The 15,510-nt window shown below is 32.7% G+C and overlaps 1 protein-coding gene across 1 annotated transcript in view; it reads left to right on the top strand.

Moving 5' to 3' along the window:
- Positions 1 to 3,378: 3,378 nt before the first annotated feature.
- Positions 3,379 to 15,510, top strand: part of LOC149418191 (uncharacterized) — an 88,167-nt gene continuing 76,035 nt past the window's right edge. The window contains exon 1 of the mRNA XM_089639745.1: positions 3,379 to 3,746. Coding sequence (XP_089495871.1) covers positions 3,677 to 3,746 — 70 coding nt within the window. The 5' untranslated portion in view covers positions 3,379 to 3,676. The remainder of the gene's footprint in view (positions 3,747 to 15,510) is intronic.

The following is a 15,510-nucleotide window of genomic DNA, read 5'->3' as shown; positions in this document are numbered from 1 at the left end:
TCGTAAGGCCTGCAATCCCATCTCTAATTGGAATTACAAATAATTTATAGAAATTTTTACTAAATTAGCATTAGTAACGTTTATTCGTGTAAGATGAAAGAAAAGTAAATAATGTTTAGATATAAGATTAGTAAATATGGCGTTTCAGGTATTTTATTATGATTTGATTTACTTTTATTAAAATTACATTGCAATATTTACAATACATTTACAATTCTGAGAGATACTTCCAATTTGGTTCAAGAAAGTTTTTCGCTGTAGCTATCTGTATTTTGTGTTGTTATAAATTGATCAAACTTTGATTTAATTAAATTAAACCTTCGAAACTAGAACGATTGCAATGGAAGTGTTACATAATTACATATTATTGTAATAGTACACATACGTTCTGATATCAGTTACCACAATAGACAATTACAGATCGGTTAAGTCCAAATTATCAACTGGTCCATAATACTAAGCTAATAATATAATACAAGTCACGATTGTTGGAATTGTGCTCATTTTTATAAATTCATATAATTAATTCATCACCGCATCAATTGGTTTAATAATATAGAATTCAAGCTGTTTACAATAATATGCAACGTGTTACACAATAATATTTTATTGATTACGTTCTCATTGGTATTATATAATGTAATATGTTTATATATTGAATTAGATTTATAGTAGCGTACACATATGCGAAAATTGATTTTCGTGAACACGTGTTTCGATATCGTGCTAATGCATTAATTATTTTATAAAAGTTGATCAAGAAACCTGTTGATTTATTCGTTAGCCCTGCATTCCAGTTTTTAAGTAGATTACCAATAATTTAAAGAGATTCTTAATATTTTTATAGAAGGAAGCAAACACATTGTGATGTGACATTATATATTAAATGAAAAAATACACTTTGTAAAACACCACTTTTATTTTGAATCAATATTAACAGCCAACCAGGTTTTGCTTAGCTCAAGCTTCGTCAGGGCTTACCTATTATATCAAGATTCTTAATAAATTAGCAATGCTAATTTTTCTCCGTGTAACTCCCATATTTCGTAACATTGTTTAAATGGTTAATTGAAATAACGCCATTTTTGCGAAAACGTATTCAAGGGTACTTTAAATTATCTCTTATTTATTAGAGAGATTTTAAATCTGAAGAATTAAGTTTATATGACTAAAAAATATAATGTTCTGCAAATTAAACATCGTGTTGACTCCTGTCCCTGTGGAGAAAAGTTCAATAAATGTTCTACAAATTAAACTTGGTGTTGACTCCTATACCTGGGGAGAAAAGTTCAATTAATGTTCTGTAAATTAAACTAGTTTGACCCCTGTCCTTGGGGAGAAAAATTCAATGAATGTTCTGCAAATTTAACTTGGTTTACTAAAAACGGAACTTGTATTAAGATTAACTCTAAAAATTATTAAAATTCTGAGAAACAACCTGCCCAAATAATGTATAGTAAGTTATTTACAACATACTTATTGAAGGAGCAACTAACTGATAAATAACAATCATTTAGGACAGAAATGTTTCAAATATTTCACCTAATTTATTACATTTTTATAAACGTCCATCTAATCACCCAGATACAGTTAGCGCTGCACCACAGAATTTTTGCGTACTATTAATACCTATACAGGGTGTATCGGCACTAACCCGACAAACTTTAACCAGCTATTCCTTAGCACATTTGGAGTTAAAAATGTTATGGGCACTTTGCTGTCCGGTAGCATTTTTTTTTTCAATTAATAACAAAAAAATTTAAAATTTCCACACTACATCACTGTCATTGGCATTGCTTTTCGTGTTCAACAGCTGATATAAGCAAGTATGTCGAAAAGCGTCTTCGCTCTTTCGCACACACTAAATAATAATAGTTAAAATTGAGACGAATGGTGCCGTGCCATTTCGTTGTGATTGTAAAAGTGCGCCAATATAGGTACACACGTGCATTATTCAACGGAATTCGAATAAAATATTGCCAGATGGGTTTTCAAACATGGACAAAGGATAAAACAGTGGTGACATGTGGTGAAAATATGAATGATAAATTTTTGATTAAAAAAAACGGTACCGGACAGCAAAGTGCATATAAGATTTTTTAGTCCAAATATGCTAAGGAATAGCTGGTTAAAGTTTGTCGGGTACGTGCCGATACACCCTGTATACAGGGTGTCCGGAAACTCGTAGTACAAGCGGGAAACTGGTGAATCTACATCACATTTGGAGTCGATTTTGTAGTATATTTTTTTTATTTGAGCTTTCGTTATCGAGTAAATCGAGTTTGAAGTTGATTTTTTTTTTTTTTTTTTTAATCAAATTCTTATAAATTATTACTGAAGATCAAAGTACCCAACTAATTAAAACTATTTGAAAGTAAAACAAATGAAGAAACTCGGATTTGAAGCATTATTTTGAAATCACCCTTCATTTAACCCGGTGTAATCATAAAATATTTCTGCTCTGCAGGGTTAAAACATCTGTTATTCAACCCTAAACACCAGAAAAAACTTTAACCCTAAAATAGCCGAAAAATATTTTTTTTTTTTTTTTTGAAAATGTTCAAATCAAAAAACTTTATGTTTTTTTGGGTTCCCCATGTGGTGTAGATTCTCCAGTTTCCCGCTTGTACTACGAGTTTCCGGACACCGTGTATATTTTTGTCTATCGGACTGAATTGAACCAAACTAAAATATGACAAATAGGCACACATTTAAAAGGTGATATAAAGTGTTGAAAAGCGGTGAAGAAAAACTAACCTATAATATTAATAACATAGAATTTACATAGCGCAGTTTTGTGTCATTTCACTGACAAGTGCGCCAACCAACATAATCTATTTAACCTAGTTTTGTGTTTAATCACTTTTCATGACTTTATATTACTTTTAAAGGTGTGTTGAATTATCATTTTGATGAGTTATTCAGTAACCGACTGATTTACAAGTTACGCCACTGGATATCTGATATTATCAAATCATGTTGAAATACCAAAATAATCTCCAAAGATTCGAAGAATATAAAAATATTTTTTTACGAAAGCAATGATTTTTTTATTGCAAAAATATCTAATAAAGAAATCATTTTTAATCATTAATTGAACCTTTTTATTTCGTTTCGTTCTTATCTTCAGGTAACCAGGTGTTAAACCAGTATTCATCATAATATAAAATTCACATCGTTGTCCGTTAAAATCTGAACCATTGTGAAAACGTCTTACTAAAATCACAGCGCGGAATCACCAAGTGTTTGATCAATGATTACCTTTTATAGAATTCATCTTAACTTTCCAATTCTTCGTGGATCTTTGATTCACCGGTATTGTGAAGAAGAATGACCATCAACTTAGGTTATTTCAATTCAGTACAGGCCAGACCCTGCCATCGAGAGGTCGTGTGCTTCAATGTATCAAAATTACATTGCAAACCTTTTAAATCTGTCCCTAAAACAACAAACATTACAACAGTGCCATAAACAAAAAGAGTGAACTAATCAAATATTTATTTCAGTCAACACAGTGTAAAATTTTAAATTCGCAACCTTTAATAATTGTTTAGATAAATGTTGTAAACAAAAATCTCTGTTACATGATCTAAGATTATTTAATTTTATCAACAGTATTACGTATCTTTGTTTTGTGTTTTTATAATTTTGTTTTAATCTTGTGACTGTTGTGAAGATGCGATCGAAGAATTACATAAACTGGATTTGCGGGATTTTTCTCGTCTTGGAGTTTCTGTGTATCTCAGGTTTGTTCATATCAATTTACATAGTATTTTAAGATATTTGATGGCACTGTTTACAAAACAAGGTCGTACGAAAAGATGAAGGCATGCATATATGAATATGCACACATTTTTAGTATGCTTTTTTAAATCTTCAACATTATGTTTATCGCTTAATAAGAGTTTATCTCTTTATCTCTTCAAGATTATGTTTATCGCGTAGTGCTAGTTTATCTTTTTATTTCATCAAGATTATGTTCATCCCGTGATACGAGTTTATCTTTTTATCCTTTCAAGATGTTTATCGCGTAATACGAGTTTATCTTTTTATCTCTTCAAGATTATGTTTATTGCGTAATATAAGTTTATCCTTTTATCTTTTCAAGATGTTTATCGCGTAATACAACTTATTTTTTTATCTTTTCAAGATGTTTATCGCGTAATACAAGTTTATCTATTTATCTTTTCAAGATGTTTATCGCGTAATACAAGTTTATCTTTTTATCTTTTCAATATGTTTATCGCGTAATACGAGTTTATCTTTTTATCTCTTCAAGATTATGTTTATCGCGTAATATAAGTTTATCTTTTTATCTTTTCAAGATGTTTATCGCGTAATACAAGTTTATCTTTTCTTATCTTTCCAAAATGTTTATCGCGTAATACGAGTTAATCCTTTTATCTCTACAAGATTATATTTATCTGTTTTAGCCGTCGTTATAGATGATTAACTTTTGTGTACCAGTTTATAATTTTTTAGAGTGGAACATGGTATTTTTGTGAACATCTCTTATGACTTGCCAACCGGTTTCAGTATAATATTATTAGGGAAAGGATAAATAACGAAATAAACTATCCTATATTGTAATCACCGGCTTGCATTTCCATATGACTATAGCGATGTACACAAAGTTACAGTGGGTGTCTTCAATATTCAGTCGTAAAATAACATTTCTTACGAAATATTTAATTATTTTGAAATTAAATAATTTTAGCAAAGAATTTAATATTTTAATTTATTGCTTCGATTTCGAATATGATTTGATTGATGGCATAATTTTGCCTAGCAAAAAAACTGCATACCGTACAGTATAAATACAAGATTCTGCATTATACTCAAGGTCTTTGTGGTCGAAAGGTGAGGCTCTCTACCAACAAGCCGGAGATCGCGGGGTCAAATCCCAGCGTGCACAATATACAATATTAAAAAAATGCAGCCTGCGTATGTTTGCGTTCGCATAACTCGAAAAGTAGTCGATCGATATCGCTGAAAATTTCAACGTTTGTTCTTATTAATGGCAGGAGTGCTTAGAGAATTGAATGATAGAAAAAGTCGGGGACGCCCGAGAAATAATTAACGAAATATCTCAGCACTGGAATGAGATACGGAGTCGAGTTAAAGTCGATATAATGTAGTTTTTTTTTAACAAAAACATTGTGGTATACAGTAATGGATGGTGAAAGAAGTGAAAGATAAAGATAAAGACATTAGCAATAGCAAAGCATTACGAGGTCCACTAGATATAGTATATTTTTGTTATTATATTAGCCTCACTCAAGACCAACTTTGGGGATGCTGAGTAGATGATCTTTTTAGAGAAAGAAAGAAGAGGAAGTTTGGAGAGCTAAAAGAGTTTCAGGGTGGGGAGGAATCTGGGAGTTAGAGAGTCCAAGAGTGACGGACATATGAATCCATACCTCCTACTGCGGTGCTAGGCTATGTTACGAGAGAGTCCTGTTGGAAAGGTCAAAAGGTCTCCCTCAATCCGGCCTGCCACGCAATTGTTGGATAAACGCATCCGCCGCCAAAATCCGGATAAACCTCACCCCATGAACCCGGACATCTTTGCTAAGTCACCAAACGTATCCAACAACTTTAATTAACCTATGGCAGAGGTGTTGGTTATGCAATAAATTGTTCCCGGGGCGGCGGTACATATACCCGCCTCCCAAATTGAAATTTTATTTGATTAATTTGTTGTATTTCACAATTTACTAATTTAAAATAATATACATAGTGTAAGATACTCTCAGTATCGCCATCATTCAGAATTGAAACTTTGCTTGAAATGGTTTGACTGTGTTTGGTGACCATATCTGAATATCCAGGTACATCCCCTCCTCTTCCCCATTTACTTAACCTCCCCACTACCTTCAGTCTCATAACATACCCCAATTGGGGATGCCATAGTCTCAATGGCTCCAGAAAGTTAGGACCAGTTGGGACTCTTGTGCGGTTTCATATTTTAAAAAATGCATGACAATAATTTTTTATTCACTCGGTCGAATGTATCTTTACTGATCCGAAACCAATACTTTAACTTATGCTTTGTAAATATTATTTTTAGAGTATTTGTGATGTTTGCATAGGAGATTCCGTCGTTTTTATAGCCAAGCTTATCAAATATATTGTTTTGAATGAAAACAAGTCTAGACTTAAATAAGGCAATATATTCTTTAAATGTCCATTCATTATAAAGGGTGTTAAGAAAAGTACCTGACTACTTTAATCAGTGATTTCTGAGCTTATTTGGAGCATGAAATGCCGATTGCATTTTGGTGTACGATTTTTTTTCATCTAATACAAAAACTTTAGGCATTGGTTTGTTAAGGTTAAGTGTGGAATTATGCAGTTACTCAGTTGAGTAACTGGTGACGACATGTAAAAGAATTTAAAGAGGAAAAATCTGAAAAAAAAAACCAAAATTTCATTAAATTTCTTACTCCAAATAAGGTCAAGAATGACTGGTTAAAGTTTATCCGATACGTCAACACCCTGTACATTATTTTTCATGAGAATATTAGATGATATCTTTTAATTTTATTGTAACGTGCTGTCTGGAAAAGGTCAGCAAATCTTAATATTCTTTTTATAAGAACATAAATTATTTATTAATTTATTTGGGTCCATCTTTTATGTTAATTTCACCCAAAAGTCCAACTGCCCAGAGATTATGGTACTAAAGCACTCCCACGTTGCAATTCATTGTTATCAGGAGAAAATAAGAGAGAGGAGTAGATCAAATTCAGACAACAGTAACATTTTCTAGTACCTACACTGGATTTCAAATCAATGACCAAGAGGCACACATCTTACCATGCAACAGATGTCATTCTGTTTGGTATGCGATATATGTAACTACATTTATAAAATTTCCTTCAAAAAATTGAATAACAAAATATGTTATTAATTTGTTTTGAAACTGAAAAAAATATTTCTACCGTTTAACTTCCATTAACTCCCGTTCAGAAGGGGTAGTACACTTACCCCAAATGAAAAGTTTGTGCGATATCTTATTAGGTAGGTAATCCAAGAAAAACTATTCAATAATCGATTCAAGATAAAATTACATTAAGATTCTATTATATTCGTACGAAAATACTTGCCCCCCTCTGGTTCCCAGATCGCCATTACTTAAAAAAATCATTGATGATGCATGACGGTATAATAAAGCATTTTACTACAACGGGCTACAATATTATACGTTTTTGGATTATGCTCGATTTCGAACTATATCTTTTATTGACTTCTGGACAAAGATCAGTTAAACCTGTAGATAATATATCTAATATCTGAGTATTACTGGAAAGGACAGAGGGAATATTACGAGACACGATCGCTCCGCAATATGTATGGGGTACCCTAGTGACCCCCCTCGGGTCGTATGTGATTTTTACCTCAAGGTATGTAAAGGTTAAAAGGTTTTCATTAATATTCTCGTAATTCGAAAATTGTGTACCATTATATGAGCGATAATATTGAAGGTAGATGCAGTTCTATTAATTGATAAAAGTTCTCGAGAATTACTGTTTTGATGATGTTTCTAAGATTTGTGAGAATTTCAGAATGTAATGCCTGAGTAAAGTGCAACTCATAACATATGAATAAAATGATTACATAAACTTTAGCATTATAAAATGTGTGATAGGCACATAGTCTTATGTACGAGAGTCTTTTCTCTTCCGTGCACAAGATATTAAAAACAAGGGATTAGCGTTTACAGTTTAAACTTATATGATAACCGCAAGGCACACAGGTCCGACCGGCGAAGGTTTGAAATACTTGCTGTCGTTGAAAAAGGTTAGAAGTCAGATATCTCTGTCTCAGGTGGTCTGGAGTCTGGATATAAACTATGCCTTTATTCAAACGGGTTTTCGATCATTTTATAAATAACATATACAATATAATCATAACCGAAAATGGGTTCGTAAGAAGAGATTTTGAACTTTAAACACTTTTCATAGGCTTTACACATTATTTTTTTCTGTGCTTATAAAAAGACTTATCTAAAAAATACTCGATTTTTTTAAAGGCCAGGATGTATTTTACTCGCAGTATTTATCTGAAACATTTCAAGGCGACCAAATTTTGAAACCAAAAACACGTGATTTTGCATTACTACGTAGTGCATCGACTTAAATGTTATACATTTTCATCAAAATAACAATACCTAAAATATTTCCAAACTTTCTTCAAAACTTCACAAAATCGTGGTTTTAACACCAAGAAAGAGCAAATATAAGGGCTGGTCTTTTGCTGAAATCAGGTACAATTTTATGTGTGCCTACCACGTTTCAAAGTTAAAAATACTCTCAGCATCGTCCTGTTGAGATACCATCGTAGTGAAATGAAACGTAGCTTGGAAAGGCTCTCCTTCTCTTTATATCCCATTTTCAAACATCCCGAAATTGGTGATACCGATTTTTGACAAAGAAAGGGGCCAAAAAGGCCTCTTTCTTTTTCATAATGAATTTATAATGATGGTTTTTTGGAAAAATATGTATTTTAGATTTGTTTTTAAAAATTGGTTGCAACGGAACATGGCTGTATTAATCTTTACGAATGATCTGTTTATGTGTTTGGTTCTTATGTTTGATTCGTACATTTTCATCGTACCTCGTTAAGCAATTTTAAGATGCGTTTTCAAGGGTGGGAATTCCCGCATAAACTCTTTCCGCGAGACTTAAGATATGTTTCCGCGAGACTTGAGATATGTTTTTAAAGTAGGGGGACTTCAGAGTAGTCACAACGCTCTCAGGCACTCTAGATAGATTCTTTCTGACTCATCTCTTTTAATTCAAGTACCTACATAAGTGTAAAATCTGCATTCTATCCACACTTTCTATTCAGAAGAACATGTTACACGAGGGAAGGTTACCTAGATACATTATTCTTTTTCCCCTTGTCCAGCGTTGAACCTTCAATGCAGACATTAGAAACTGCTTGTGCAATAGGATCTGCACTCGCTCGAGCACTATTCAGTATTCAGCGTTGTCCGAACCCATGACCTCTGGGTCTGGAGAGAGGTGCTTTGCCTTACGGTTATCGAACACACTATCACTTCCTCCTATTATGAACACTAGTCAAAGTGTCCAACAACCATTAGAAGATACTTATTGAAAATAATGCTTACCATTATAGAAAAACTGCGAATTTCATCTTTGTAAAACTCGTGTAACCTCACGACATCCTTGGGAAAATTACGTTTAAAATATTTGAAAAAGAACAGTCTTAAATTTATTCTTGGAATAATAACTTTGTGGCGGAGTGCGAATGGAAATAAAAAAGGCACTTAATTCTGAAGACCGTGTCCACAAAAATGACATTATTTGTTTTATGTTTTGTTTGACCTTAAGCCTTTTAATGTCTATTTCAATCTCATAATGCTATACATAATGCAACACGAAAATGCCAAAAATATGATAAAATCTTTATTGCAATCAAACGAGTAGATTATTAGATATATTTTACATATTTTAATGACATCTCTCAAGAGTTCCTCTGACTATACTTTAACCGTCTTATTCATAATCACGATATATATTATACGGGCGTATAAGGTCGGTATAGTGGAGAAAAATACTCGTATTTGTATTAGTAGCTGTCAGATTTATATCTGATGACCCATTAGCAAGGCGTCGGGATAGCACCGACATTATGAAGAATGCACGAATTTATTGGCGTTTTTTCGCGTAGTTTGTCAAATATCGATCTGTTGCATGACTAAAATGTAAAAAAATAATGATACCCATTTGCGTGCTGCTGATGGGGATATTTAAAATAGATTTTTCAAAGCAAATAAGGGATACATGATTGAATTGGTTGGATTTCGATTCAAATAAAAATAAGAGAAACGTGAATTTAGCAATAAAATCCGAAATACGAAAATGACCTTGTTTTTGAGGTTTGGAACAAAGTGATGTCAGTCTAAAAATCTGGCATGAAGATTATTATTAGTAACGATTTTAACCCGATATCAGTATACGTCCCTCTTCCTTGTATGGCTATACCAACCCTGCAGCAGCGTATTGGGGAATCTTTATAAGTTAGACTGTTAGTCTGCAAAGTCTAACTAAGTAACTAACTAACCATCACGCCGTTTCCCCGCAGGGGTAGGCAGAGAGGACGGACCGCCAAAAAACTCGGTCTTGACACACACTCCTTGCCTCATTCACATTCATTCATCGTCTCATACATACTCTTCTATTATTGGCTCTTGATATGGTCCGACTAAAGTATCTGATTTACTTGATCGTGTCATGTCTTTCTCGGGCTTCCCCGACTTCTCTACCATTCACATTTGCCTCATATCTTTTACTTACACTCCTTTCTTTACTCATTCGCTCTACTGGCCCAAACCATGTAAGCGTTCCTTCTTTAATCTTACTCATTACGCTTACATCAGCCTTGCATTCTTCGCGGATCTCCACCCTTCTCACACGATCATACATGGTTTTACCACACATACGCCTCAGGGATCTCATTTCTACGGCATTCAATCTACTTTCATTCTTCCTGCGCCAGTTCCATGCCTCACTGCCATACATCAGGGTAGGTACCAGTACTCCTTTGTGGACTCCTGGCATTGCTTCTTTGGATAATTTAGTTAGCGTCTGCAAAGTCAAAGGTACAATATTATTGTTACCTGGTTGCATGTATTGATGTTGCTAAGATAAAATTGAGTTGGTAATTTGTGCAAAATTTATACCTTTCTACAAATAAGTTTAGCTGCTTGTTTCATTTAGCAGGTGTAACACATGGGATTACCTTAAATGTATCCATAGGATATTGCACAACAACATCGATAATAATCAATCGTACATGACACGACGACACCGTAAAGTGAACGAATGTCTACGGGATATAATACGTGCATTTAAAGAAGCGTACCTTATTTTATTACCCACTTAAAATCATGTCGGTCAAGTACCGTTGCAATAAATGGAGTATCAAAAGGTGTGCATACTAACTTTGATTAAAACCTCATTTTTAATTGTTTAGTATCAATAGTATTTTGGCTTTCTACCCAAACTTGAATACAGGAAATTTATGCTGGAAATACTGTCATTTGTAAATCGGTCGATTGCAGTAATTTGTAGACGAATTTATAAAGTGCAGTAGTGCCACGTGACTCGCTACGCGCTGCGTTTGTGGACCATCGGTCCAGCTCGTCAGAACTACGTCGTCGGTCGGTACGCGTGGCACAATTTCCGGCCTTTCGTCATTTTTCGAATAGCAAAATTAATAATCATTTTTTAATGCATAATATTCACGTATCAGCAGTTTTACGACTTGACAAAGAATAGGTTATCCACATATTTGTATCTCTGCTCAATATCAAAATAACGTTGAACTAATATTTTGTAGATAATATACTAAAAGCTGGTTGTGAAATTGAATATTGAAAACTGTTAAAAATTAATTAAAATTCAACCTAACATTTTTTGTCCGCGTTATGATATTGCCTTCAGAAAGCGGAACAGCTGTCAATTGTGATAATAGCATAGCCTGAAAGTAAGCAGAACATTATTTTATAAAATATAAAGTTTTAAAATTGTCTAAAAAATAACTTTTAATATTCAATAAAAAAACTTTAAAATATGAGGTTGAACAGAAAATGTTGTCATTTAATTCGAATCATAGTTCAGCGTGACCTATCGATTCAGCGACGATGATGTAAACACATTTTTGGAATCCTCAACCTAATGGCAATCCAACCAGTAAAGGAATCCGAGTACCTTCGAATACCGACCCATTCGTTTCGTCATTTTTGTCTCTGCACCATAACGATTTGGAACAATATGATTTCTGGCTACATTTTCATGTAAGTGGGAACTAAATACAGAAGTACTTATCTGGAAATTTCTGTGTGTTGTTGAAACCAGCACTAATTAATCTGAAATATTGTTACTTAATGGTTCTTGAAACGATTAAGAACACTTAAATAAGTAAATCATTTCAGTGGTAAGAGAAAACAGATTGCATGTCTGTTGAAAGTGAAAAGTCTTTTCATAGACTAACGACAATTGCTTTGATAAACTAATGAGCATTTTGTTACGCAAAATGAGCTTCAGAGAAAGTCACTTAATTATGTGACAAGTCCCTTGAGTGAAATGTCACGTAAAAACATTATTGGTACGTTTATTTGAAATCTTTTGAATCAAAACACTTCGGCCATCTTTAAAGAATTAATCTCAGTTGTCAGATATTCTCTCCTATCTATAAAAGGAGGTGTCAGAGTCCTGCAAGCCTTTGTGAATAACGCACAAGAGTCCTAGTGGGAGTATTGAGGGCTTATTAGATCCATGGTGGGTTGGGAGACTGAAGGTAGTGAAAAGGGGAGGAGATGTGGAAGAGTAAGGTGGGGAATTAACTGGCTATTTCGATTCTGGTGACCTTTCGCCAAAGCCAAAAAGTATATATGACTCTAAAACGTGCTGCAAATATACTTCACAATATGCATATGTGGGTTAATGCCATTTGTTAGGTTACATATGTAACCATTTAACCTAGTTTTTGTTTCATCTCTTTTTATAACTTTATAGCACTTTTTATAGGTGTGTTGAATTGTCATTTTATCATGGAACCGTCGATTTCTTAAACTAAAATATCCAGAAAAATTTTTAATACACTTTAGATAGGCCACAATTCCATACATCGTGACTGGCTGTCATGAGCTGATCCTTTGGGGTTTTGTGCAGTAGGTATGTACCACATAATGAAAAGGATTGCACTACTACATGGAGAAAAATGACTATTACTAATTTATTAATAATCTCTTCAAATGATTGATAATTACAGTTAAAAACGGGATTGCAGGCCTTATGATTGAATTAACAGGTTCCCTGATAAACTTTTACCAAATAACGAATATATTATCATGAACACGTGTTCGTTAAAATCCGAATACTTTTCCAATTCAACTAAAATTCTTTGTATCGTCCTGATAAATATATTATCAAAGGAAATCGATAAAACATTCTTAAATTAATGTTTTATTAATAAGGCCCGTTAATTTATGGAGAGAGCAAAAATAGATTTCTCTCCATATTGTAGCTTTGTATAATTGATGTAATTTGTACCGATTATATTTTCAGATCACCATAAGAGCTTATTGCAACAATACTATGATGAAATTGCTCAAGTGTGGTAATAGAATTTTATTGAAAGTACTTTAATATTTTATTCAATACAATTATGTCAAGTATTTGATTTGACGTGTCGATAGCACAATGAGTGGTAATCGATTGAATCGCGTTCGAATCGCACCGCGGGTACTTGCTTTTTTACTCATCAAGTCGAGTTGTGTTTTAGAAAAAATTCTGCACCAAAGATAAATATAAATCGAAGAATTTCCTTTTGAAGCAATTTAGCTCACTTGTTTCTTAATAGTTGATGCTTTAAGTAAATACGAGTGTGACATCGAGAGTTTGAATACATTCTTGGAATTAATATTACAACATAATATAGCAAAGAAACCTCTTGATCAGAAGCGTCAAAATTAAATTATACCTACTCAATCAAATTAAACAATACTTAACTAGCGCAGACCACTTAAAAATCACGGGGAAACAATTTACATTATAATACATATATACTACAATATAAATTGTTTCCTCGTAATATGATTTTTAGCTAATACTGTTACTGAGCAATAATTGTTATAATAATAACAGAATTGAAATACTCAATCATATTTCTGTGCTTCTGGTATTTTCTTCTTGTCGGCAGGTTAACATGTTGACGTTACATTGTTTGTTACATTAGCGCCACTGCGGAAATTTACACAAATTACCATACCTGTGACATTTCTGTACTCCTGGAATTTTGTTCTTGTTGGCAGGTTCACGTTTTGACGTTTTTATCATTGAAGACAATATAGCGACCAACAAACAAAAATTTGAAAAAAAAAATCGTAAAAGAAGTCAAGCGATTCAAGATTTTTTCTGGTTCTGGACAGTGGTGAATAGTATCCAAAATTAGTTGAGTGTTAATTGAGGAAAATCTGTTCATTATTTCTGAATCGGCAGGTTCACGTTTTGACTGTACATTGAATGTATAATTGTCACATTAGCGCCACTGCGAAAATGAACACAAATTACCACACTTATAACATTTCTGTACTACTGGTATTTTGTTCTTGTCGGCAGGATCACTTTTTGACGTTACATTGTATGTAGAATTGTGACATTAGCGCCATTGCGGAAATAACACAAATTACGATACTTATGAAATTTCTGTATTCCTGGAATTTTGTTCTTGTCGGCAGGTTCACGTTTTGACGTTTTAAATTGTAAACGCACAACTGAAAAAATTAACATAAATAACCATACTTATGACAACCATAATGCTCCTTGTATTTTACTCCAGTTGACGGTTCAATAATTCTTCTTTCTGATTTTTATATGCATTGCACAATGCACATCCCTTGCATACATACCTACTGGAAAAGTATTATTTATTTATTTATAAGACTATATTGAAATTTTTATCACATCACTTTGATTTTTTTTGCGATATCGTTGAAGAGCTTTCGGAGATTTAAGATTATGTACAAACGAACATTTACATTTTTTATTTATATAAATAGATAGAAGATAAATTAGCACAACGCCCTGAGGTGATTTTTCACTGAAATGGCGCTATACAAACCATCCTATTATTATTATTAAATGAGACCATACAAATTAATATAATTATAAAACAGTAATATTATTTGTCTTGATATCGTGACGGTACAAAGAATTTTATTATTTTCTATTGGTAAAATGATGTTCATAAAACAAGGTTTTGTGCATAGCATAAAATATAATAAATAATTATAAGCAATAATTATTCGCCTGAAATTTCAATACAAATTGAAATTATCTCCCGAGTAAAAATAAAAAATATATATATATATGTAATAAGCTGTAATTGTTGATTGAGGTACTAGTAAATATTGAATCATTTTTCGGTTGGAAATAAGCCGATATAGCTCAGTGGTTTCAGAGCATCTGACAGGACATCAGAAGGCACGGATTCAATTCCTGTTGGCTGCATTTATTTTTACTCGGGAGATATTTTCAATTTTTATTGATTTCAGGCGACTAATTATTGCTTATGATTAAAGAATTTTAGTTGTAACGGAATAATAATAATGTTTGATTAATACGTGTTAATCGAAATCCGACATCATGATAATATAATTTAATAATGGTAATTTACGAAAAGTTTATTAGAAAACCTGTCAATGCATTCAATATGCCTGCATTCCATTTTTAACTAAAATTACCAACAATTTTCATAGAAATAAATTAGCAATAGTCATTTCTCTCAGTGCATCGGTCAACAGATTTACTTTCTCCGCATTCTCTCGCCTGCAGCGTTTAAAATCAAATATTTAGATAGCCATTTTATACAACATCAAGAATAAATTTATAATATTTAATAACGTTTATGATTCGTTCAGCTAAATTGTTAATTTTGTTTATATATTTCCGACGCGAATCAATAATGCTCTGGTTT

The sequence above is a fragment of the Hesperophylax consimilis genome, chromosome 14 (genome assembly GCF_061612785.1).
Source record: "Hesperophylax consimilis isolate HC1 chromosome 14, BYU_Hcon_1.0, whole genome shotgun sequence".
NCBI classification, from domain to species: Eukaryota; Metazoa; Arthropoda; class Insecta; order Trichoptera; family Limnephilidae; genus Hesperophylax; species Hesperophylax consimilis.
Note: the sequence above shows the minus strand (reverse complement) of the source record. Positions and strands in the feature narration are given on the sequence as shown.